Source organism: Odocoileus virginianus, chromosome 33, assembly GCF_023699985.2.
Source record: "Odocoileus virginianus isolate 20LAN1187 ecotype Illinois chromosome 33, Ovbor_1.2, whole genome shotgun sequence".
In the NCBI taxonomy this organism is placed as follows: Eukaryota; Metazoa; Chordata; class Mammalia; order Artiodactyla; family Cervidae; genus Odocoileus; species Odocoileus virginianus.
This window is the reverse complement of record NC_069706.1, coordinates 17246822-17272526: the sequence shown is the minus strand read 5'-3', so window position 1 is coordinate 17272526 and position 25705 is coordinate 17246822. Positions and strand designations below refer to the sequence as shown.

General features: G+C 45.7%; 1 protein-coding gene across 2 annotated transcripts; it reads left to right on the top strand.

Moving 5' to 3' along the window:
* The first annotated feature begins 202 nt into the window (after positions 1-202).
* On the top strand, positions 203-18350 carry GP2 (glycoprotein 2). Of its 2 annotated transcripts, none has more exons than XM_020899485.2 (12): positions 203-290; positions 1906-2005; positions 3159-3334; positions 5871-6311; positions 6804-6914; positions 8100-8317; positions 8813-8961; positions 10058-10303; positions 11188-11350; positions 13000-13084; positions 14541-14585; positions 17879-18350. In XM_020899485.2, exons 3-12 carry the CDS (start codon positions 3247-3249, stop codon positions 17935-17937), a joined length of 1605 nt encoding a protein of 534 aa, XP_020755144.2. In that variant the 5' UTR covers positions 203-290; positions 1906-2005; positions 3159-3246; the 3' UTR covers positions 17938-18350. The 2 variants fall into 2 exon arrangements, with proteins under 2 accessions (XP_020755144.2, XP_020755149.2); XM_020899490.2 differs by having other exon boundaries at positions 3139-3334.
* Positions 18351-25705: the final 7355 nt, after the last annotated feature.

The following is a 25705-nucleotide window of genomic DNA, read 5'->3' as shown; positions in this document are numbered from 1 at the left end:
GGTGCAGGGGAGTCAAGGAAACACAGAGTGCCTAAAGAAAGCAGCAAAAACTCCATTGACAAGAGGCCAGGAAAAATGCCCAGTGGACTTGCATAAGAGGGGACGTTTGCAAAGCAGTCTTAGCCATATGCCTCAAACAGTCCATGGGGTCACAAAGAGTCAATTATGACTGAGCGACTTCACTTTCACTTTCAGACTGGAATGGAGAAGTCAGAGACAGGTGGAGGAACTGATTTTGAAAAGAGGAAAGATCACCTTATCAGAAGCTGGGGAGGAGGTGGAAAGTGGAGGTAGGTGTTTATGTTTCTAGAGGAAGGGGACACAAAGTTGAGTGAGGTCAAGTGTGATGGCCTACATTTTCTTGAGGTGGAATGTAAGACACCTGCTGAGAATGGAGAAAGTGGGAGAGTGAAGTGAATAGTAATGGCCGCAGAGACTGTTTAAAAGAAAGAAGTTTGGGAGTGGCCACTGGGGAGACTAGGGTGGGTACCTGGCTTAAAGGAATGGACACGTGGGCTATTTTGTGGGCTCAGATGGATTTCTGAATCCAGCATTTGTAGCTGTTGCAAGTTCCACATTTATGGGATTCTTCTCCAAATGCACTATGGTTAAGAAGGTGGCTTATTCCATCTCTTCTTTGTCCATGTTGAGTTTTTGCTGGAAGGTGTTACCAAGGCAGGACCCCCAGCCTCCCTGATCCTGTAGCCTTGGCTCCGTGAAGAGTCCCAGAGTAGCACAAAAAGACAATGGTCATTGATTCTGCTGAAGCTTTGACTCTTTTGTTAATTCCGTAGTATCCACTTTCCCCCAAAGCCAGGTTCAAGCCCGAAATTTATTTATTTATTTATTTTTTCATTTATTTTTATTAGTTGGAGGCTAATTACTTTATAATACTATAGTGGTTTTTGCCACACATTGACATGAATCAGCCATGGATTTACATGTGTTCCCCATCCCGATCCCCCCTCCCACCTCCCTCCACATCCAATCCCTCTGGGTCTTCCCAGTGCACCAGCCCTGAGCACTTGTCTCATGCATCCAACCTGGGCTGGTGATCTGTTTCACCCTTGATAGTATACATGTTTCAATGCTATTCTCTCAGAACATCCCACCCTCGCCTTCTCCCACAGAGTCCCAAAGTCTGTTCTGTACATCTGTGTCTCTTTTTCTGTTTTTCAAGCCTGAAATTTAAAAGTCCAAAATCTTCAGCTTCCTCTCAGTTCTCTACCTCCCAGTCTCTGGAGCAGCCCACATATGGACAGGCTCTTCAGATGCTTATTTTTTCCAAGGGTCTAGGCTAGCCTTTGCTGATCTGTGATTCACACATCCCCAGATTGACCTTTCCCAGACTTCTCAGCATGGAGCATCTGCAGTTGGGTAGATTCTATGGGCCAAAAACTAGAAACACCCATCCGCCCTTCCTTATTTCACCCTTGGTCCTAACTGACTTCAAGTTGAGTGGTTCCAGACGGAACAGAAGGGTTCTAAGGTGATTAGCTAGGAATGTAAGAAACAATTGGAAATCTATTGTGCAAACAAGTGCCTGTTTGATTTCTCTCCACTTCCCTTTGGATATTAAGCTTCCTTTTGATTAATGTTTGGTTTCCAGTAATAAATATGGTACTACTTCATGGGTTCATTGTGAGGATTAAATGTGAGAAATAATGGGTGCAAAGCAGTGCTCAGGTGTGTTCAGCGTTTAGTACATGCTGCTCTTGTTTATAGAGAAGCATTTGCATGGAGGAGAGACTGCTGGAAGGGTTACCTGCAGGGGGGTGGTGGGCAGGGGCTGTGGGAACAAAGGGGCCTCCCCTTCACCACCCTTTCTGGTAAATTGTTTATCTTACCTGCACCCAACCAACCCAGTGTACGCCTGGTAGGCTAACATCTCTGCACCAATCCTAGAGAGCCACATGGGTGGGAAACGGCAATAAAAAGACAGTCCACAGCAGATGTGCATTTCCACAGCCAGAGAAGGAAGAACATTCCGCGTTCTCACCACCAGGTAAGTCCTGCTTCGAGCCCCAGAAGGCTTTCTCCCAAGCCTGGGGGCCTCATCTGATACTTGACCCTTTCAGAACCCAGCAAGGAGTTTGGACCCTGGCCTTTATTGAAGACTCCAAATAGCACTGTATTTCCAGTTCAACTGTGCCTCCAGGGCAAAAAGTGCCCCCTTCCCTTGTCTCTGGACACTGCCCACCCCCCACACCCCAGGAAGACAGGCGTCTACTTAGGATTTCACCTCCAAGAATTACCAGTCCCGGGCACTCTTTGATAACATAGCCACGATATCCCTTCCGGAAGCAAACTTCTATCTTCAATTGAAGTCTTTCAGATGCTGTAGGACATTATCCAAAGAGTTTCCCATTTGAGAAAAGAATTTCCCAGAAGAGGAGGTGTTATTTGTTTGAGTGTTGGCAGGCTCTTCACAGTTCCTTGTTTCTATCCACTCCCTCCTTGCTTATTATTCACACATCCCTCAAATGTCTCCTGAGCACCTCTTGTGCTCTGGGCACCGTGTGAGGAGCCCGTGATGGGCTCAGTCTGACATGGTCTCACCCTCACAGACACCTACATACACAGAGGACGCCTCAGGCTCTCTCAGCACGGTGCATGATGCACAGAACCGAGAAGGGGAAGCGGCTACTTTTGTCTGCAGACATGCATAGCACTATCACCCTCCCCTCCATCCAATCTCCAAGAGCCTCTACCTTGATCCATGTAGGAACTGCCCTGAGACCTTCTAGGACATTCGGTAGTCTTGGCTGGCTCTGTGCTTGCCTTTGGTTCTCTTGCTGTCAACCTTACCCACTTGACAAATCTGCTCCTTTTATAACATCTCTTTTCCGTAAGTCACAGAAAGGACTTGAAAGCAATACAGGCTTCATGAAAGAAACCATCAGAACATTTCTGAGAAAATGGGCCTAAGCAAGCTATTTCACTTCCAGCATAGTACTTGCACATAGGAGGAATTCAATAAATATTTCTGGGATTAATTTACTCTGCATCTCAGCTATTTCATCTGTAAAATGGGAATGAAAAATATACCTTCCTGGAGGGTGGTTTGGTGTCTTAAATGAGCTAAGGTATGCAAGGGGCTTGGTACAAGTCATGTGCTAACCGATGTGAGTTCCCTAGTTCCCTTCTTACCCCTGCAGTCAGGGGAACAACCTCCATCTCCCTGATCGTATCTGGGTCTCCCCACGACCACTGCATGGAGAGTCTGCAGCTTGCTGAGTGACCCGCATGTCTCAGCTCCTGGAAAGGATGACGTCTATCCTGTGGCTGGCCCTGGCCTCCTACATTCTGACCCTGTCATCTACAGAGCAGCAAGGTGAGTACTCTGCTCACCTGGCATCTCAGATGACCCTTGATACCTGGAGAAGCAGCAGGGGAGAGCAGAAAATGTGGTTCAGGGTCAGTGAGGCGACAGGGGCATGATAAAAACCTGAGGGAAACAAGATGAGAGAAACCGGAATCTAGTCATAATCTCTCAAAGAGCCAAATCAGAAATTCCCCCTCAAGGGCAGTGGGAGCCAGCTAAAACCTCCTATGCCTGGATATGGTGGCAACCAGAGTGCTGGGGTTCATAAGGACAGGAAGCACCCAGTCCCTCTGTGCCTTGTTTTGGCAAGCATCTCTCTTTCCTCCAGATCAGTTTTCTTATCTGTAAAATGAAGAGACCAGGCTTAGTGATCTCTCTGTGGTCCCTCCAAAGATCCATGGATTGGGCATCTTAGACGCTGATAGAAAGTGTTCTTAGGCTTTGCACAAGGGTGAAAATTTCTGCCTATGTCCTGTGGAGGGGGCTGGAGGCACTGAGCTCATGGCCTCCATTGGGAAAATAGTGTGTGTAGTAACCAGTCCAAGAATAATAAGTGCAATGACTCCTTTCCTTAAAACAAGCATGTGCAAAAGCAAGGCTTGAAAATCTCTTTCCTTAAAAGTTCCTCTAATGCGATCCCAGCTTTGTGGGGATGGACTGAGCCCCAGTAATCAATGCATCAGTGCTGGGCACATGATCACCCATTAAATAGTTTAATGCATCAAAAGAAAAAAGGAATGTGACCCTGGTAGAATATACTTAATTCATCATGAGGGCATTTGTACTATTCAGCATATCAGAACTAGAGGAGAGAACTAGCTTGAACTACTAGGCTTCAGGTACTGTGCATGCCATTTTACACCTAGTACCTCATTTAACCTTCTAACAGTTTTTTAAAGGTTTATTCTCCCTAATGGGGCATGCATAGCCCGAAATGAGGTTGCATGGCAAACTCTTAACTGCAGGGGCAAGAGTTCACTCCTTGATTGGGAAACTAAGATCCCACATGTTTCAGGGTATAGCCCCAAAAAAAAGAGAGAGAGAGAAAGAGAGAGAGAGAGAGAGAGAGAATTTTTGGTAGCTAAGCTATATGTACTTTTATTCATGGGTATTAAACCATATAACTAATACATCATACCTATGGATACTATTCCTTAGGATGAAATAAATCTATAAAGAGAATCACTGAAAGAAACATATGAAATATATAATGACCTTGTTAATCACTCAATACAAAATAAAAGGTTTTTAAAAAATTTAAAAAGTAAACTACAGGCATCAGTGCATTTTATCTATAAATATTTCAGCATGCAAATGATTAGTCTGAGTTCATTATTACTTTCAGTTGTTTTTTTTTTTTGTCTTTTTTGAGATAAACTTAAATACAATAAATGTACAAAATTTAAGTGTATAAATAAAGAGAAAAAACACATGAGACAAATACAAGGACAGATGAACACCTGTGTGGCAATCATGACCTGAAGTATAGGAATGGATGATATTTGTATTAGCTTACAGGTGGTGTTTTGCAGAAGAGTCTCAGGGGAATTAAACCATCTGCCAAGGTCAGCCAGTCAGCAGGTGCAGAGCTGGATTTAAACCCAGACTGCCTGGCCCATGACTTCCTCCCTGTGTCCACCCCTGCTTTACTTCTCCAGATCTTCACACAGCACAGTCCTTGAATCTGTTAAAAACCATGAGACCAGCAATGGGGAATGGCCCTATTAGACCCAGTGGTTCTCAGTGGGGGGTGATTTTGCTTTTCAGGGGACAATTGGCAATATCCGTAAACAACTTCAGGGAGGAATACTCTTGGCATCTAGGAAAAAAACTCAAGGAAGCTGCTAAACATCCTACAGAGCACGGGACAGCGCCCATCCCCTCATAGAATTATCCAGCCTGAATATCAGTAGAGCTGAGGCAAAGAGATCATCATCTACTGATAAAGGAAAAATCTCTATGATATACTAAATAATAAATGCAGGTGGAAAGAAAGCTGTACAGTATTAAACCCACTTTTATTTAAAAAAAAAAAACAGCTATGTTTTAAACATATGCATAAGAAGGGTCTGAATACTGTATGACAAATTTATGGTTACGTCTGGGAATGGAATGCACTATGACAGGTGTCATTTCTACTTTATTCATTTGAATGACCTTTGAGTTGTCTCCCATGAGCCTGTGCTACGTTTCCAATGAGGAAAACAAATACTGGCAGGCAGAACCACAGTGTGTGGTGGCAGAGGGGAGCCCTGCACAGGTCCAGAGCCCGGATCAACGCTCAGGCTCAGTATGAGTGACACCCTCTGGGGCTACGCAGAGAGTGTGGGGACTCTGATGTCCTTCATGCCTATAATACACCACACAGAGCCCCTCACTGTTATTCTGACCCCAAGGCGATGAAGGCTGATGTGCAACTGACGGATCGGGTGCCTCTTGCCCTCACTGGGTTTCCTAGCATTCCCAAAACAGAGCGTGTAGGGCACAGAAACCCTGTCGGCCCCAGGGTCTGCTCTGTAAACCCAAGCACACCCTTACTCTCCAGGTTACAGCAACTCCACCGACACCGGTTCCTATGAAGAGGACCTGGATTGCGGAGCCCCTGGCACCCCAGACGCCCAGTTCTGTTTTGACCCCTGCCAGAATTACACCCTCCTGAATGAACCCTTTCGAAGCGCCGAGAACACAGAAGACGTCCAGGGCTGTGACAGCGACAAACACGGCTGGTACCGATTTGTGGGGGACGGAGGAGTCAGGATACCGGAGTTCTGTGTCCCTGCGTTCCGATGCCAGACGTCTGCGCCCCTGTGGCTGAATGGCACCCATCCCAGCCTTGGGGAGGGCATCGTCAGCCGCACCGCCTGTGCCCACTGGAGTGCCAACTGCTGCCTCTGGAAGACAGAGGTGCTGGTGAAGGCCTGCCCGGGCCCGTACCACGTGTACCGGTTGGAGGGCACCCCTCAATGTAACCTGAGATACTGCACAGGTGAGCAGGGACGGGGCAGCCTGGTGAAGTGCCCAGGGTCAGTAGGGTGGGTGCAGTGGGGCAGGAGGAGACTGAATAGAACAGCCTCGATTCAGTGCCTGCAGTGGACACAGACAGGTTAAGCAATTCTCCCAGCATCACAGAGTTGGAAATGTGGCAGAGCCAGATTTGAACCTAGCACCCCAGCTCCACGATCCAAATGCTACCCCCACCCGCACGAGGTCTACACATGAACTGAAAGAATTAATGTGTGGAAAGTTCTGGGAATAGCACCTGCCCTGTAGTAAAAGCACCAAGATGGCAGCTCCAAGGTTCTCACCCCACCGGATCAGGAGTTGGGAATTTCAAGTTTTAGGCTTATCGCTTCCACCAAATGTGGTGCAACCCTGGCCAAACATGGCAAATCTTCTGTAGAATGATAAGGTAGGCCTTGGTGGCCTCAAGTCCACCCTGCTATGCGCCCTGATCTTCTTCCTCCATGCCTCATCCCAGACCCTGCCACCTTGGAGAACAAGTGTGATAGGACCTGCCGCCCCGAGGAAGAGTGTCGCCTGGTCAGTGGCACCTGGGGCTGCTTCTGCAGACAGGACCTCAACGTCTCCGGTGAGCCCTGGGACTGTGTTGACCCAGCGGGCAGGGCAGGAGGGAGGGAGCTCCCGAGGGTCAGGACTAGGTGTGGACCACAGTCAGTGGTGGTGGAACCGGGGTCCGCGGAGGAGACATGCCCAGCCAGTGAGTTTGCAAGGATGCCGGCAGGGGCGGGGCACATTTCCAGGTCAGCCACTGGACTGCGGCCTCGGGAATGGGTGGGCTTGACTCACAAGGAACAAAGACACTGAGGATGAGGACTCTGCCAATGTTGGAAGTTGTGTTCAGGTGTCGGCATGGTCTCCACGTGAGGAACAGGGGCAGACTCCTGTCAGTCTTGGATTTGTCGGCTGCGGTCTGGGACCTGGGACCAGCCACTACCCTCTCTGAAACTTAATGTCCTTATCTGTAAAATGCAGGTGAGATAATAATTTAAAAAAAAAAGAACCACCATACAGGGTTTTTATGAGAATTCAATAAGAACAGTCCAAACGGGCAGGCTCTGGAGGTGATGTTCTTATCATCCCAGCAGGTAAGCAAGCATAGGCAGGTGACCCACGGCTACAGATGAGCCGTAAGCCCTGGGTGGGAGTCAGAGGAGCTTCCCAGTGAGACGATCTCCTTCCCTCCTAGACTCCAATGAGGGCCTCTGATTCGTGCTTTGGACACAAGCCTGCTTTCCTCTGTGCATACTCCTCGCCCCTGAGGAGGAGAGAGTGTCCTATGTTGAGAGACAAGAAGGAGCCTGTCACCTATCCATGGTGGCAAGCGTGTCCTTCTACTCCACATGCAGAGAGAGCACCTTTCACATGGGAGAATCATTTTCTGTTTTCAGGGAAACAGAGAGGTGTGTCAGAGTGTGGCTCTTGCATTAGCTGCAACTTAAGTAACTTTAATTCAAAATAATCAATACACCATTTGGCATATTTTGAGATGATCTGCTCTGGGTCCCAACGGGGACCAGACGTGAGAGCCTTCTCCAAGCCTGCACACAGCATGCTTGGAAATCTTGGCCCAGGGCATCTTGGCCAGCCTCACCTACTGCAAGCCTGAGTATAAACCCCATGTGGGCCTCAGGCCCCGCTAGTCTCCCCAGCCTCCTGGTGGGCAAGGTGGTTTGCCAAAGGGCACTGTGTGTGAGCTCTGCCCACTCCTTCCAGACCCCTATCTACTCTACCTGCCTTCCCCTCGACTTTCCAGATGTACACAGTTTGCAGCCTCAGCTGGACTGTGGGGACAGGGAGATCAAAGTGTCACTGGACAAGTGTCTGCTGGGAAGCCTGGGTTTTGGAGATGAGGTCCATGCCTACCTGCGAGACGGGAACTGGAACTGCAGCAGCCTCGGGCAGAGTGAAGAGGAGAACTGGATATCCGTGACCAATCCCACCCAGGCTGGTGCCTGCGGAAACATTCTGGAGGTGAATGATGTTTGTACCCCCGCTGCCAGAGTGCAGGAGCTGGGTAGGCGAGGTCTATCTCAGTAACTGTGATTCCCTGGACAAGTCACTTAGCCTGCACGGACCTCTAGGGGCATGTGAGATTACGCATGTTGGTCCAGGAGGCAGCTTAGAATAGGCTTGATGCTTAAGCTCAGTAAATGAAAGCTGTGATTATGATTCTTTTACTTAGGGATGATGTGGGAGGGGTTCACAAAGGAGCAAGCATGGCAGTTCCTGACTGTTCCCGAGAGTCAACAGTTTATTCTTCTAGTTTTCAATCTGGGGTTCTCATTCCCCTTCCAATAAAGTGCCAGTGCCCCTGCAGAAGGAGGCCCATTGCCTCTGTGAGATCAGAGGGCAGGGTTGTCCGCTTGATTGACAGCATCAGCTCTGGAGTCACACAGACCTGAATCCCAGATACACTTGTACCTGCATCCATGTCGACATATATGTGGTCTTGTCTTTATGCCAAAGAGTAACCAGACCCATGCCATCTACAAAAACACCCTCTCCTTGGTCAACGATTTCATCATCAGAGACACCATCCTCAGCATCAGCTTCCAGTGTGCCTACCCACTGGACATGAAAGTGAGCCTTCAAATTGCCCTGCAGCCCATTGTAAGGTATGGCACTGATCTTTCCCCTTTGACCTATAACCCTGACTTACTTCATGCACATTTTATCATGTCCACAGGATGCTGCCCACCTCCCTCAGGAACTTCCATTCATTCCCCAAATATTTGTTGATTATGTATTAGGATGTTCAGCATGAACAAAGCAAGCATAGAATATTTTATGGATATTGAAGATTATTACTACGAAGCAATGCAACGACATGGAACAGTGTTAATTAAATAAGCTAAGGAACAGAAGAGCATGACAATTTCATTTATCTTGAGGTAGAAAGGCATTAAACAACTCATTATATCAAAAATCATTTACAAGTGAGAGGCAGGCAATGTAGGGGAGGCACAGGGTGCTGTGGAAGCAGGAAACAAGGGTCCCTGACCTAATCTTGGTTGGGGAGGAAAGCTGGGTGCAGGAAAGCTTCCCTGCACATGTGGAATTTAAGCCAGACCAGCTTTGAATGGATAAACTCATCAGATACAGAACCAAATAGCAATTTGGGTGGGATTCAATTTGGGTAGGGGGTCTCGTCGTTTGTTCACTGCTATCTAACTGTGCCTGGAATGGTCCCTGTTGAAGGAATTCCTCGGCATTCCTAGATGTGCTAGGAGACTTTCTGGGAAGTGCCTGTCCCCATTACCTTTTTGCCTCCTGGGCTCACAGAATGGCAGAATCAGGATTAGAAATTTTATAGTTCAATTTCTAGTTTTCAGTCTGTAATATGTTGGGGCCCAAGGTTCATAAAAAAATAAATATTAAAGCTATTTTATTTATCTTGTTAAAATTGATGTTGCACTGAAAATTACGTTGCACTGAAAATTAGCCCAGTTCTACAGGTGAGAAGATGGAGGTGTTCTTTGAGTGAAGGAGGTATATACGCTCTCTTATGTAGGGAAGACTGGTAGGAAACCTGAAGTCAGATGTCAGTTTGTTGAGTTTAATGCCTAAAAGATAGTAAATGTTTGGTATAGGTAAATGCATAGTGCATTTAGGAATCAAAGGCGTGCCTCTGGCTTCATAATCTTACACAAGTGTGGGACTTGATTTCATTCTCACTGCTCAAAGCTCACTCTTGTGGTTTTGTGTCCGCAGTTCCCTGAACATCAGTATGGACGGGGAGGGAGAGTTCACTGTCAGGATGGCCCTCTTTCAAGACCAGGACTACAGGTCTCCTTATGAAGGGACTGCTGTCGTTCTGCCTGTTGAATCCACGCTCTATGTGGGCGCCATCTTGGAGAGAGGGGACACGTCCCGATTTAACCTGGTGTTGAAGAACTGCTATGCCACGCCCACTGGGGACAAGACTGACCCTGTGAAATACTTCATCATCAGGAACAGGTAACTGGACAATCCGGGGTTATCTTTCGACTTCAATGAGGTTTGGGGTAGAGAACAGTGATCAGCTCATCCCTGCCTGGCAGATGTGTAGATCAGCTTGCCTCTTTTAGAAAACAATTCGGTATGACACGAGCAGACCCTTTGACTCAGAAACATCTCTCCTGAAATTGTAGCCTTAAAAGATTAATGCAAAATAGATGGGCAAGGTAAAGAAGTGCCAGTTATTTTTCATTTCAGTATCTTTTATCATTTTGGTAGTAGGTTTATAGACCAAAGGGGACTTTTATACTGATGTTAACACTGACTAAACAACATGAAAACAGTGTGTTATGGGACAAAATATTATTGAATATTGTTAACTGGCAAACACAAAGGAAAATGCCTATCTATAGATCATGATTCAAACTGTAGTAAAAATACTAGTTAGTTAGTATTTAGCATAGAGTTTAGCTGTGTGCCAAGCATTGTGCTAAGCAGAATACAAGGATTATCTCATTAAATGCTCACATCAACCCTAGGAAGTACATATTGTTGTCCCTACTTTTCAGATAAGAAAACTGAGATTCAGTAAAATTAAGTAATCAGCTCACGATCATTTAGTTAGAAAGTGGGTTGGGTTGAAATTTGAAATCAGTCTGTCTCATTCTGGGGACTGTAGGCCCCCAAATTTAAACCATGTTAGTTTATTGGTCACATTGTGGAGAAAACCTGGACGAATAGAAGTCTATGCTATAGGTTGGAATAAACCTTGGTTGGCGGGTGGGAAAGCTCTTTATTTCTCTCCAATGTTGTTTTTACATTGGATGCAAATTAGAAATGCAATTAGAGCTCAGGCCCACTGAGTTTTTCTAGAAGCTAGATCCTTATCTCTGTCACCCTCCCAGCTGCCCAAATCAACGTGATTCCACTATCTCCGTGGAAGAGAATGGGGTGTCAGCAGAAAGCCGGTTCTCAGTTCAGATGTTCATGTTTGCTGGAAATTATGACCTAGTTTTCCTGCATTGTGAGGTTTCTCTCTGTGACTTCATTAAAGAAGAGTGCCAACCGGTGAGTATCTCTTCAGACTAAACTATCCAGTGCCTGAGATGGGGCCTGGTACCTCCATATATGTTTACTGGAATTATGGATGGATTGAAAGAAGGGAGGGTGGGAAGGAGAAAGGAAGGGAGGAAGGGAGAGAAAAAAAATCAGATAGATGATGAAATGGAAAGATGGATGGATGGATGAATTAATGGAAGGGAGGGAAGAAGAAACAGAAAAAGAGAGGGAAGAAAGGATGAATGGATGTAACTTAAGTCTCCAAAAGCTCATGTGTAAGTAATTATAGTATCCCCAGGAAGCATATTAGATGAAAGAGCCTGTCTACTACGTTTCCTTGGTACAGAACATTTTAAATGATTTTAATAATAGTTGACTTCTTTTAGTGCTTACTCTGTGTCAGTTCAGTTCAGTTCAGTTGCTCAGTCGTGTCCGACTCTTTGTGACCCCATAGACTGCAGCACATCGGGCTTCCCTGTCCATCACCAACTCCCAGAACTTGCTCAAATTCATGTCCATCAAGTCGGTGGTGCCATCCAACCACCTCATCCTCTGTCATCCCCTTCTCCTCCCACCTTCAATCTTTCCCAGCATCAGGGTCTTTTCAAATGAGTCAATTTTTCGCATCAGGTGGCCAAAGTATTGGAGTTTCAGCTTCAACATCAGTCCTTCCAAAGAATATTCAGGACAGATCTCCTTTAGGATGGACTGGTTGGATATCTTTGCAGTCCAAGGAACTCTCAAGAGTCTTCTCCAACACCACAGTTCAAAAGCATCAATTCTTCAGTGCTCAGCTTTCTTTATAGTCCAACTCTCACATCCATACATGACTACTGGAAAAACCATAGCTTTGACTAGATGAACCTTTGTTGACAAAGTAATATCTCTGCTTTTTAATATGCTGTCTAGGTTGGTCATAACTTTTCTCTTAAGGAGCAAGCATTTTTTAATTTCATGGCTGCAGTCACCATCTCCAGTGATTTTGGAGGCCAAGAAAATAAAGTCTGTCACTGTTTCCATTGTTTCCCCATCTATTTGCCATGAAGTGATGGGACCGGATGCCATGATCTTGGTTTTTTGAATGTTGAGTTTTAAGCCTGTGTCAAGCACCATTCTAAAACTTTTATATGCCTTATCCAATTTAATTCTCACAGCACACTTTTAAGTAGATTCTTTTATCAACCACATCTTACAGGTGAAGGAACTGAGCTCAGAGAGGTTACTTGCCTAAGGGCCACAGAGCTAGAAAGTACCAGGGTTGAGTATGCCCTGGCTGAGGTGTGACTTATATGCCCATTTTCTTAGCCCAGATTCAACACTGCCTACTAACAGTTGGCATTTCTTGAGTGCTTGCTGTGTGCCTGTATGTTGCACACATATTTCCTTTTAAACTTCACAGCCAAGATATGATTTAATAATAGTAGACAGGTATTGTCATTTATCCCAAGTTAGACAACTGAAAAAAAAAGAGAGGAGATTCAAACCCAGGTTCATTTGACATGACAGAATTCTCTAGACTGAGAAAACCACAGCATCAGAGTCAGGATCATATCATGGGTGGGGGCCCATTCCTGGGCCAGAGCTGTTCATGGCAGGAGCACTTTGGATAGGAACATGCCTTTACATTTTGATATAATGAGAATTCTCCATCCCCACAGTCTTGCTCAAGAAGTCAACTCCGCAGTGAAGGAGTGGCTATTGACCCAGCCCGGGTTCTAGATCTGGGACCCATCACTCGCAAAGGTAAGAAGTAGCCAAGTCCTGCTGATGGCTCCAGCTGGCCAAGTGCTGACCGTTAACCTCAGGTGCCTGGGGTCACCAACTTAACAGCCCAGGTCCTTTTCTGCCTCCTCAGGAAACCCAGTGGTGAATGCATCTTTCTAGGAGATGTTCTGGGTAATGATAATAGCATTTGCCACTTGTGCTGGGCTTCCTGTGTGCTAGAGATCAGGCTAAGCTATCAGAATTCACTGACTCAATCCTCCCCAACTGCATCCATTTTACAGGTGAGAAACTGAAGCTCAGAGAGATAAGTGACTCACCCAAGATCACCCACTCATGAGCAGCTGGAGTTAGCACTGAACCCAGCTCAGGCTGATTCCCAAGCATGTGTCTTTTGTCGTTTCCCTCCGACCAGGTGCCTATAACTCGATCCCTTTGAGGTCTAAGTGCTAAAGCAACTTAGGTTTCTGAAGAATGACCATGTTTCTCAAAATCCAGTTATGGCGTTCTGGGGCATGACGTAGGAGAAGCTTTCTAAACGCTCCTTAAATTTTCATCTGTCTATCCCGCAGGTTAGCAGCATTCTCATGGCTTTCACTTGCACTGAATTGACAGAATCAAGAAGTCCAAAAAACTGAAAGCATTTTTTCTGTCTTAGAGAAATTAAGGAGCAGTAACATTAATAATGGGTTTCCCAGGTGGCCCTAGTGGGAAAGAACCCACCTGCCAATACAGGAGACATAAAAGACCCTGGCTCAATTCCTAGAACAGGAAGATCCCCTGGAGGAGGACATGGCAACCCACTCCAGTATTCTTGCCTGGAGAATCCCATGGACAGAGGAGCTTGGTGGGCTATAGTCCATAGGGTCGCAAAGAGTCGAAAACGACTGAAGCGACTTAGCATGCATGCAACATTAATAATATTAATAACAGTAACATTAATAATAATACCTCCTGCCTGGCACCATATTTATATGCATCATCACATGGAATATTCACAACAGTCTAGGGACATAAGCACTATTACCACTACCATTCTCCAGATAAGCAAGCTGAGGCTGTCTCATGAATAAGCCTCTGCCTCTAGTTAGCTTGTTCTTTTATTGAATCTTCCACTAGAAGCTCATGTGTTGTCACAGGGTGGATCAGGGAGGAGGGAGGAGGGATTGAGAACTTCCACTTTGTAATCAGGCAGACTGGGGTTCGAATCCAAACTCTTCCACTTATTGGCAGACATTGCTGAGCCTCAGTCTTCTCATCTGTCAAATGGGAATGAGAACACTCTTCACAAATCTCTCAGGGGGATTAAGTTTCAAATGCATGAAATGGGTTTAGAAAGGTACTTGCTAAATAATAGATGTTTCCACCATGTGGACTGCAATGACCAGGTCCAGGAGGTCTTGGAGCAACTATGGCTACAGTGCCATAGCCAGCGGAGCATGACTGTGGAAACCCTCACCTCTGATCTTGTCTCCAGGTGCCCAGGCTCTTGGTGTCATGAGTGGAACACCCAGCACTGCAGGTACATTATTTTCTCTTGCTTGTCCCACAGCCCTCCCTCCCAACTCTCCTTTTAAAATCAGGGCATATTTATTTAGCTTCTTCTGTGTGCCAGGCCCCAAGAACTGTGCTAAGAACTGTGAACCCTGAAATGAATCAAATCCTAGACTGGCTCTAGAGATGCTCACAGTGCAGCAGGAACGCCATGATTAGACAAAAATGCTTATTGAGCACCAACTGTGTTAGGCATTGTTATTGGCACTAAAGCTACAGTGGTGAATGGTCAGTTGCCTGCCCTAATGGAGATTGTGTTCCAATTTCAAAATAGATTAAAAAAAAGTTAAGAAGGCAATTTAGAAATAGAAGAGAATGATGATGTGATAGAAAGTTACCAGCATGGGTAATACTGCCTTCAATAACACAGAAGTTTATTTCTCTCACACATAAATGAAGTCAATAAGGCAAGTAATCAGGACTAACAGGCCAGCATCATGAGGTCATCAAGAATCCAGACTCTCACCTTGAGTGGGGGAAGGCTAGCTCCTAATACAGAGAGTGAGGCTCTGAAGGCATTGGTTCAGGGATCATAATCCATAGGAACCTCTATCCAGATGATCCCACCCCACGTTCTTCAGTCCCCAGGTTTTTCCAACCAGGGCTCTGACATTGTTGCAAAGCTGCCAAGACAGACCATTCAACCATCTTTTAAGCCTGGCAACTACAATGAGTCCAAATTTGCTCCTCAGGGGTATCCACTCTCCTATTGCTGGAGATAAGGGCCTCTTACAAGCTACTTACAAAAGAGGCACTCTGGCTCTCTCACTTGGCCCTAACTATTAAAACCCCTCCAGTTCTCATCTTTCTGCAATAGGGCATTACTATAAAGCAGTAGTAATTAACCAAGTCCATTTCCCCTGTACTTAAAGGGGAATCATTGCACTGGACAAAGAATTCCCCTCCTCAATAGGAACGTTCTCTTGAGTCACTAACTGACGAATTTTTTTAGCAATGATTTTGCTACCTTATGATGGAACTGCTCATGCCACACATATTAGTTGAGATTGGGTTCTAAAAAAAAAAAGAATCCAGGCTCCTTCCATCTCACCCCTCTACCATGTTTAGGATGTGGTCATCATACTCATGGTCTAAGATGGCAGACAGAACACCAATCTTTGTATCTAGGCCAGGATGGAGGGAACTTGTAAGAAGTCAATGACTTTTAAGGAACAATCCTGGAAGCTGACACCTAGTATCTTCACTTACATCTCATTGATCAGTGCTGAGTCACATGGCCACATCTGGCTGCAAAGGAAGTTGGGAAATGCAGTCTTTATCCTGGATGGTCACACACCCAACCAATGTTTGATGGATCTGTTAACAAGATAAGGAAGGAAGAATGAATATCAAAATGGATAAATAGTCAGAAAATGTTTTGAGAGAGGTAATATTTGAACTAAATGAGAAAAAGGAGCCAGGTATGCAAATATTAGCAGAACAAGCCCTGTAGGAAAAATGCACAACTGTTGCAAAAATGAGATACTCATATAAGCAAATAAATCACAAGCAAGTAGATAGTGCAGAAGAGTAATTAATTGTATCAGATAAGATTAGAAGAGAATTTCAGCTGATGTTAACATCTGAGTGTGGTTTTGATGAATGAATTGGAGTTCAGTAGGGAGACAAATCTAAGAAATATATTTTGGTCCAAAGGGAAAGCAATGCTATTAAGATTTCACTATCCCCCAAAATGGCCTATACTGGTCAACCCCGACATTAAAAAGTTCTGCCCATCCTCAAATCTCCAACTAGATAACAGTCGAAACGTTTCCAAATAACCTCAGTGCTAACATTCAGACAATGCTCAGAAAAGCAGTACTCATCGAAGAGGGTGGTTAGAGCTCAGACTGCAAGCAGCTTGAGTGCAGGGACCTCAATCTCATTCATTTCTTCCAGGCCTTTGGGTTAGCATAGTCCCTGGAACAGCCTGGCTTCACAGTGGACTTTGCTAAATTGACTAATTTCTTGGTGGGTACTGGTTTCTGGAGACTTTTGAAAATGGAGGGAATCACTCCAACATGATGCGGTAGCAGACTACCGCAAGAGTACACTCATGGTTTTCATAGTTTGCTATTTCCCACAGCCATTTATGATGTTTTAGAATTAATTGAACATCAACCTATGTTTCATAATTATCGACTGGTTGTCATATAATGATATATTTCTGAAAATTGTGATATTCTTCTCCCTCTCCCTCCTGAGGACATCAGCAAGTTATTTTGGAATTTAGGCCTTGAGGAGCCACTATAATATGGTATTGGGTGGAAGGGGCTTGCACATGCCTCTCCTAGGTCCTCTAATATGAGACAGCTATGATCTAGGAGACAGCCCTTCTTTAACCCTTAGTATACAGTAATGTTCAGAAGAGATATGATTCCAACCTCCCAGATCTTAGAGTCCGATTTTCAAAACCAGTACTTACATGGTATTTACCATGTGTCAGGCACTGTTCTAAATGCTTGCTATGAGTTCACTCACTCGCCTTACAAAAATCTCATGTAGCAATAGCTGTTAGTAATGATCCTGTTTTGCACACAAGGACTTTCAGGCACAGAGAAGTTCAGTAACTCGCCTGGGCCTGCATAGCTAGTTGCAGAGCTGGGATTCTGAACTAAGTAGTCAGGCGTCAGAGGTAATGCTTTTTTAACCTCTCTTTCTGTCCTCAGTGTCTTTCTGCCTCTTCAGTATTAGAGTGAGTAATGCTAGCTACTGTGACAAGCGAGCCACAACTTTCTGTGCTTTTATGCAACAGTTTATTTCCCATGAAATCACTGGAAGATGCAGTTCAGTGCCCTTTACAGTCATTAGGAACTGGAGTTCTTACCTTCTGGTAAATTCTGGCAACTCTGCTGTCCCCTGAAAGTCCCCTCTTGGAGCCTCTGCATCTGGTCCCTAGATGCTAGATGAGGGAGCATGGAAAATTATATAGGAGACTTTAAGAACCAGGTCTAAAAGCGGCACGTGTGACTTCTACCCACATTCTACTGGTCAGCTCCAGTCATAGTCCTACCTACTGCAATGCATGTGGGAAAAAGTACCTTCCTGTGTGCCCACAGGGAAATGACGTGTTTGGCGGTGGTGAGTCAGCTTTGCCTCTGCGACGTGGCCCTTTGCCACCTCCCAGGGGCGGAAATCTAAAATGGATATTAAGGATACTCTGTGTTTGTCATCCTTGTCCAGCAGAAGATAGGGATGCCACCTCATGTTGGCTGCTGAGTTCCAGAGCCCAGCACCTGACAGTCCTCTCCTGTGTTTCAGGGTTCCTGGTGGCCTGGTCCGTGGTTCTCCTGCCTGTCCTCCTGGCTGGGCTGCTCTGAGAGCTCAGCTGGGCATCTGGCCTTGAAGCTTGTGTTCTTCCCTCCGGCGATGGCTTCCAGTCACCCTGCTCCGCTGGTTCTGTCTTCAGACAAATCACGTAGGCCTGACTAGTCTTGGAGAAAAAGAAGAGCTTCCCCTCTCAATGCACTCTCAATGCCTTTATATTCCTCTTTTTCTCATGGTGGGGGCTCTGACACCTGGCCTGAACTGACTTTTCTCATTCATTAGCAGGCGCTTGAAAGCAAACTTGCTAAGTGCTTGTGTGTCTACAAGTATAACATACGTTCACAGCTTCAGGGAAGAGGGGCTATGTCAGTGAGGGGAAGGAGCAGGGGCAGAGCTTGAAAAGAGGTACCCTCCACGATCTGCCGAAGTACCTCCATTCTGACTGCCAATAAATTGAACCAACTGATGTTTGCTTTCACCTCACTTCCTCTGGTGTATTTCCATCATGGTTTCAACAATTTCTATGGAAACATGCTGTAACATGGCCAGTTTTGGAGACCTTGCACCAGAGAGGACTAGTCCCCATTGCTCTGCTGACCCCGCCACACTGCAGACCTGCTTTGACATACCTAGAACTATACAAACTCCTACCCCTGGGACCTGGATGCAGGAAGAACTGCTCAGTTTGGGTGCAGAGATGTTGTCTCCCAAGAGCACACCTCTAGTGGTAAATAGTGATGCCCTTGCTCTGAAGGGTTCAGCAGGGAGTCCCAGTATAAACTAATGCACCAATTCTGCCCTGAGGATGTAGCAGCAAAGCCTGGAGGGTGAGAAAAACCCCTTTCTGGAAACCTTGAATGAACCTTCACAAAGATTCCACAAAGATGCCTCAGGTAGAGAATGTTATGCTTGAGGCCCCTCCAAGCCAGCTTCAGGGAAAGGGCTTCAGGACAGGAGTCATGCACGGTCATGTCTGACTCTTTGACACCCCATGGATTGTAGCCGCCAGGTTTCTCTGTCCATGGAATTTTCCAGGCAAGAATACTGGAGTGAGTTGCCATTTCCTAGTCCAGAGGATCTCCCCAACCCAGGGACTAAACCTGCATCTCTTGCATCTCCTGCATTGGCAGGTGGATTCTTTACCACTGCGCCTCCTGGGAAGCCCATAAGTGACCAGGGGCAGAGCCTATTCATCTGCCAGGAGGAGACTTTGCAAAATGCTGCATTAGTCAGAGATGATGTGTTTCCAAGAAAGAAAACTCCACTCCAATGGACTCAGACCAAAGGGGGATTAACTGTAAGGATATAGGAGCACAAGGTCCAAGGACAAAAGATACAGCCTGACTGCACAAGGAGAACCACAAGAAACAGATGGTCTCTTTCCTCCTGTCAGTCTTCCTGAAATCACACTGCCTTTATACCTGCTTATTTTTGTGTGTCCCCTTCATTTCCCCTTCTCTCTGTGAAGTTAACTTTTCCCATTCATTCATCATCATTGACTAAATATGGATATTGCAGCTTCACATCTCTTCAGGGACTACAGAGACCAACTGGCATTTTGGTATCCCACATCCAAATTATACCTAGGGAGTATGGGTTCCCTGCGTGGGTCTCAGTGCTTCCCTGGTCCAGTTGTTGAGGCCATGTGAGTGGGCTCATCTAGCACAGACAGAGCCAGTAGGACTGACCTGAGGGGGCAAGTCTCAGATAAATGGGGGTGTTCCTTGGACAGATATCCCAAAAGACCACTATGATAGTGGCTTCTTTAAAAGGGGGGTTCCTGGGAGGAATTGCTTTCTGTTTCCCAGTAAGTGGGAGGATTCACAACTGCCACATTCCAAGGAAGGTGGTGTGCTAGAAATGGATCTCAAAGGCGGTCAGAGGTCCAAATTTTCCCCTCTCTGAGGCTCATCTTCTCCCTTTTGTAGGGAAAAGGGGCTTGGCTATTACAAGATTCACATTTATAGAGGAGCCTTTTTTTTTTTTTTCATAAATACAAGTCTGCCTGAGCATCCAATATATAGAAGTTAACAGACTCTTGTTGATGCCAGGGTTTACCTCTTCCGTTCTGTGCTTCCCTCCTCAATCCCTCAAAGAAACTCCATAACCCACAGGGTTACCAGGGGCAAAATTTTGGAATTGCCTGGAACATACAACCTCTAATATCTCTTCCAGTATAAATTACACAGGATTCTACTTAACTAGACTCAATCCTATCTGTCTGTCTCCTATCTGTCTGTCTGTCTATCTATCTATCTATCTATTTATCTATCTATCTATCCATCTAGATCCTACTCTCTCTTTCCCCCTCTGTCTGTCTACCTATCACTGATGTACTTACAGCCTTTTGTTTTCTATGAAGGGCATGCTGAATGAGTAACAGCCGTTGAATATTCAGTCTATGTCATTCATTCAATCAACACTAATCTGCTGAGCAATTGCTATGCTCCAAGTCTAAGGGCCTGGGTAAAATAATGAAGAAACACAGTCCCTGCCCCTAAGACATTCAAAATCTGGTGGAATGCAAACATTTACAGAGGCACATGAATGCATATCACACTCACACACACACTTACCACTAACCCTCAGGCCTCGTCCTCACACCCATGCCAACACATACTTGCAACTGATAATACACGTCAACTTTTTGTGCTCAAAGATGCATCTCATACACAGAGATCCTGACCTGGGCCCTCAAGCTCAGTCACTTACATATTTATTGCCATGAATAACTTAGTAACAGCCAATAGTTTACCCTGTCTTGTGCATCATTCTAGATGTACTATGGACATTGTATCATTCCACCCTCACATTAGATACTGAAGATACTTTTATTACCCCTAGTTAGAGATGAGTAAACCAAGGAGTAAGAAATTACTCACTCAAGAGCTTATAGCTTTTAAATGCTGTATTCAGGGTTTGAACACAAGTTGCCTGAATTTGGAGCATTTGCTCTTAACTAGACACTCTATGCTGCCTCTATACACAGAGCACGCACACACACACACACACACACATGCATACACAGACATACTCATATACCCACACATGTATCACCATATATATAACATGCACCCACCCACATACAGACACATGGGAACACATACATACACAGTGACACTCACATGTGGACAGACATATACATTTGCTTACACAGAGACCTTCACACATACACAGGCATGAATATTAATGGACACACAGATGCTAAGGTGCACACTGACTTATGTGTGGCCATGTAGATGCAGACACATACAACTTAGTACAGAAAAATAAATAAAACCAGAAACACATCTTATGATATATACACACCCATACAAATACTTATAGATACATAAGCATATGCACACATACCTACAACACACAGGACCTGAATCCAGCTCCCCAGGAGCCAGGATTCCAACCATGTCTCCTCTCTCATTCATTTTCCTCTCCTCCAGCCCCCGTCCTGCCCAGCTGGGCACTGAGATAAGAAGTCCATCCCAAGACACAGTGAAAATAGACTCTAGACTCAGCATCTGGAAGTTCTGGAGTAGAAGGATAACAGAGACAATGAGAAGGAACTTGACCTGTATCAGGAACACCGGTGTCTCCATCCTGAGGGTGCGAGCATCTCCTCGTAGCAGCGATTGAGGATGCAGAGAACAGGGCAGCCCTGGCCTCTAGGACCTTGGAGTCAACTTGGGGAAGCCAAGCATGCAAACTCCAGACAGCCCGAGCCAAGCAGTGTGAGACTGACCCAGACACTGCTGCAACATAGGGAGAAAGGAAAACTCAACTTACCCTGGGAGAAGAGGCAAGGATCCCATCTCTGAGAAGTTTTAGTTCCTTTATTTTCCAGGTGAAAACTGTGGTCCCCAAAAGAGAAACGAGCACATCCATTCTTAATCTATAAGGATCCTAGAAGATATATTGTAACCAGCTGGGTGTGAGGCAGCAGGGAGAAAGTGGTCCCCTGAAAAAGGTCACCAGAAGGAAATTGGAATGATGACCCTAAAGGATAAATTCCATCCACCTAAGTCATTTCATAATCTCTTCTCATCCTCTCCTACTTCCACCTCTTCCTCTTACAAAGGACTGGAAGTCACCCTTTTCTTTTCCTTCCTCATCACAGTAGATTCTCCCTTCTAAAACACTAGTACATTCAGTCACTTTTCTTCCGCTCCTCTGACCCAGATCTTCTCTGAGTTACTGCCCTCTCTCAGCTCTATAGTAGTTCCTCAAGTGGTCTGTCTCCAGTCTCACCCCGCCCGATCCACTCTCCACTCTGCAGTGAGCCAGCATTTAAAGCAACTTTACTTCTCTCTTGAAACCCCTTCACCAGCTCTCTACCTTCTATGGGATGGGGTCGGCCTCCTAGCTGGAAAAGTCCTCCATGGCCTGAACCCTGCCTGTCTCTTCAGCCTTAGATATTATATGCACCTGCTTTATACCCTTGTTCTGGCTGCTTTGAATTTCCTGGGTTTCTGACCTAGTCCACTTCACCTGTGCTGCCTTCTCATGTGCTGATCTCACTGCCTGGAAGACCCTTCCCATGCTGGGGATGTGATCCTGTGGTCCTAATAAGCTTTAGGGTCATTTCTTCTGAGAAGCCTTCCTGACCCAGCTTCCCAGTCTAGAGCTGACCACACTCCACCCTGTGAGCCCTTCTTTACTGAACCTCATGCTCATGTGCGCTATCTGCCTCTAAAGTGATCTATTTACACTCATCCCCCACATCCCCCACCCTGGACTGCTGGTTTTTTTGAAGGCAGAGGCTTTGCCATATCCGTACATTACTGGCTGTATAAATGAAGACATAGGCTGCATCATGCTGTCATCTTCCAGGAGAGGAAGAAACAGCTTAACTCAAAAATAAAGAAGAACTTCTCACTTGGATAATTATGATAAAAGAACCAACTCAGACTGTGAATAGGAGCTCTGGGTTCAACCCCAAGTGTGCACTCACATCCCAGGGTCATCCAGTCTCACCGAGGATCAATTTTCTCTTCCTTTAGTTCCCATCTTCTCTGGCTTCAGGGGAAGTTGATTGGAAATCTGAGTATTTTCTTCCTCTTTTTCTCATTGAGAGGGGTTATAATGAAATTGATGAAATGGTTATTGGTGGAGAACAAATTGAGAGGGCTGAAGAGTGATTACGACTTAGCAGCAGTGGGGTAAAAGCACACACAAAAGCCCACAAAAACCAAGCCCAGAAGTGCTAGGGAGACTAAGCCCAGAACTAAGCACACAGCAACTGGGTGGAAAAATAGCATTCCTTCTACTCTTATAGGGCTTCCCTTGCAGCTCAGCCAGTAAAGAATCTGCTTGCGATTTAGAAGACCTGGGTTCGATTCCTGGGTCGGGAAGATTCCCCTGGAGAAGAGAATGGCAACTCACTCCAGTATTCTGGCCTGGAGAATCCCATGGACAGAGGAGCCTGGCAGGCTACAGTCCATGGGGTCACAAGAGTCCGGCACAACTTAGCGACTAATCGACCACCACTACCCTTATAGGTGGAGGTTGAGACACGTCCCCCGCGCACGCGCGTGTGTGCACACGCACATGCGCACACACACACACACACACACACACACACACTGTAATAAAAGACAGATTAACAGGAGAAGAGCAAACAAACTTAATAACATGTCTACCTTAATAACATGTATACCTCCTGTATACAAGAGAGATACCCAGGAAAATTGTGTAACTCCCTGAAATGGCCCAAGCCATCATCTTAAATACCATCTCCAGCTAAAGGTGAAGGAAGATTTGGGGGAGCTGGGTGGGGAGGAGGCCAGTTACGGGCAGTCACCTGGTAAACAAGGGTTAAGTTGTTTTGCAGAGTTAAGTTGTTATACAGATTTAAGTCTTTGCCTCTCCTTTGATAGAGGTTTCTAGAAGATTCGAGTCATCTTTCTCTTCCTGGTGCAGAGGAGACACCATTACAGATGGAGTTTCCCCTCATAAATGTGAATGTCTCTTACAAAAGATAACTTCTACTCAGGTTTCAGAGCATCTCCTGTGTCTGCTATTTCTTAAAAATAACAGTTCAAAATGATCCTTATGCCCAGTATCATATTTTTTAGTGGTGAATTCTGTCCCCCTTTGCAGCCAATCAGCAAACAAATCTTAGAAAATCACAGAGAGGAACTTTCAAACAGACAAGTATTAGAGAAAGTCTGTTGTGCACTCCAGCCACAATACCGGAATCTGGGAGCCCTTGTCTTCGAGAAAAATTAGTTTTGTTTCATTGAATACTTTGCACGTGAATTGGACTGGCAGGGAGGCAGAGGGGCCTGGTTTGTACATAGCTTATTTCAGTGCCTAAACCTGGTTCTAAACTCATTGAGAAGAGCTACGATTTTTAAGGGCAGCACACTCGGACTCTGGGTCCCAAACAACCCATGCAAGTGCCCCCACTCCTTAAATGTAAAAATGGGAGTTGCAAGGTTGTCAGCAAAGTAAAGAAGATATAAGACATGAAGTCACTTTGCAAACATTCAGATGATGACTGCAGTCCTACCAACATGACCAATCATCTATATCGTGGCTATTTCCCCATTGTAGTGTAGTAAGCTCTTTCTCACATCTCTATTTGTCCTCCTAGCTTCTAGATGGGACCAAAAGAGATTGTTTTCCACAGTCTTTGTGTTTGCCAGCATGTGGAAGGGTGTACTCCCTCCCTCAGACATGGTGTAACACTTTATGAGAACTTAATACATATAAACTGTTAAGGCAGTCTGAGCACAGGTTGGAAAAGGAATTCCCTGACACAGAGAATTTCAGAAGGGAGTGAGTTTATTAAGGGCAGGAGCAGACATAATGAAGTCACTGAAAATGCAGTGGGCCAACCTCCTGACAGACCAGGGAGAGCTGATGCTTTTCATGGGTTAGTAGCTAATTTTTATAGCCTCAAGGTAAAGAACATTCCTGCTGGCAGGCTGGTATTAGATGAATGGTTAGAACACTACAGAGAGTACCAGGGTGGGCATTTTTGCCTAATTTGGGGTCAAGAAGCTTGTTGGTGATGATCGGGGTGCTTCTGACAATGGTTACATTGGGGCTCAGTCAGCTTCAAAAGTGACCTTGATTCTCGGCTCCGCTTCTGTGGCCTTGGTACAAGGCCCCACACCTGTGGCCTTGGGGCAGGACTCCACACAAACCAATGTGCCGCACACTTTACATTTAGTACCTAACTTAATCCTCACAATAATCCTTTGAGATACGTGCTATTATGCCCACTTAACAGAGGAAGAAACTGAGGTATTGGGAGATTTAAGGGACTCATCATCACATGGATAGCACACACCCGTCATTTATGTAGTGTGCTCGATGGGTCCGCAGCTCAGATTTCACATATTACAGGGGAGGAAGCTGAGATCCTGAAACACTGGTAACTTGCTCAAGGTTGCACGGTGAGGGAGTGACAGACTCCAAGGCTGGAACACAGAGCTGCTGAAATTTAAAATATGTGCCCTTGCCTCCATATCACATTGGCCTCCCCACATGAACCTTGATGCTCTGCAAAGACAGTGAAAAACCTACCTCAGAACTATGGCAAGATGTGCACATGCATATGTGTGTGTGTGTATGCAAGCACACAGGCTTCCCAGGTGGTTCGGTGGGTAAAGAATCTGCCTGCAATGCAGGAGACACAAGAGATGTGGGTTCGATCCCTGGGTTGGGAAGATCCCTTGGCAAAGGGCATGGCAGCCCACTGGAGAAGCCCAAAGACAGAGGAGCCCGGCGGTTTACAATCTAGAAGGTGGCAAAGAGTCTGACATGACTGAAGCGGCTGAGCACAGACACACACGTGCACACACTTTTTCGTGTATTTGT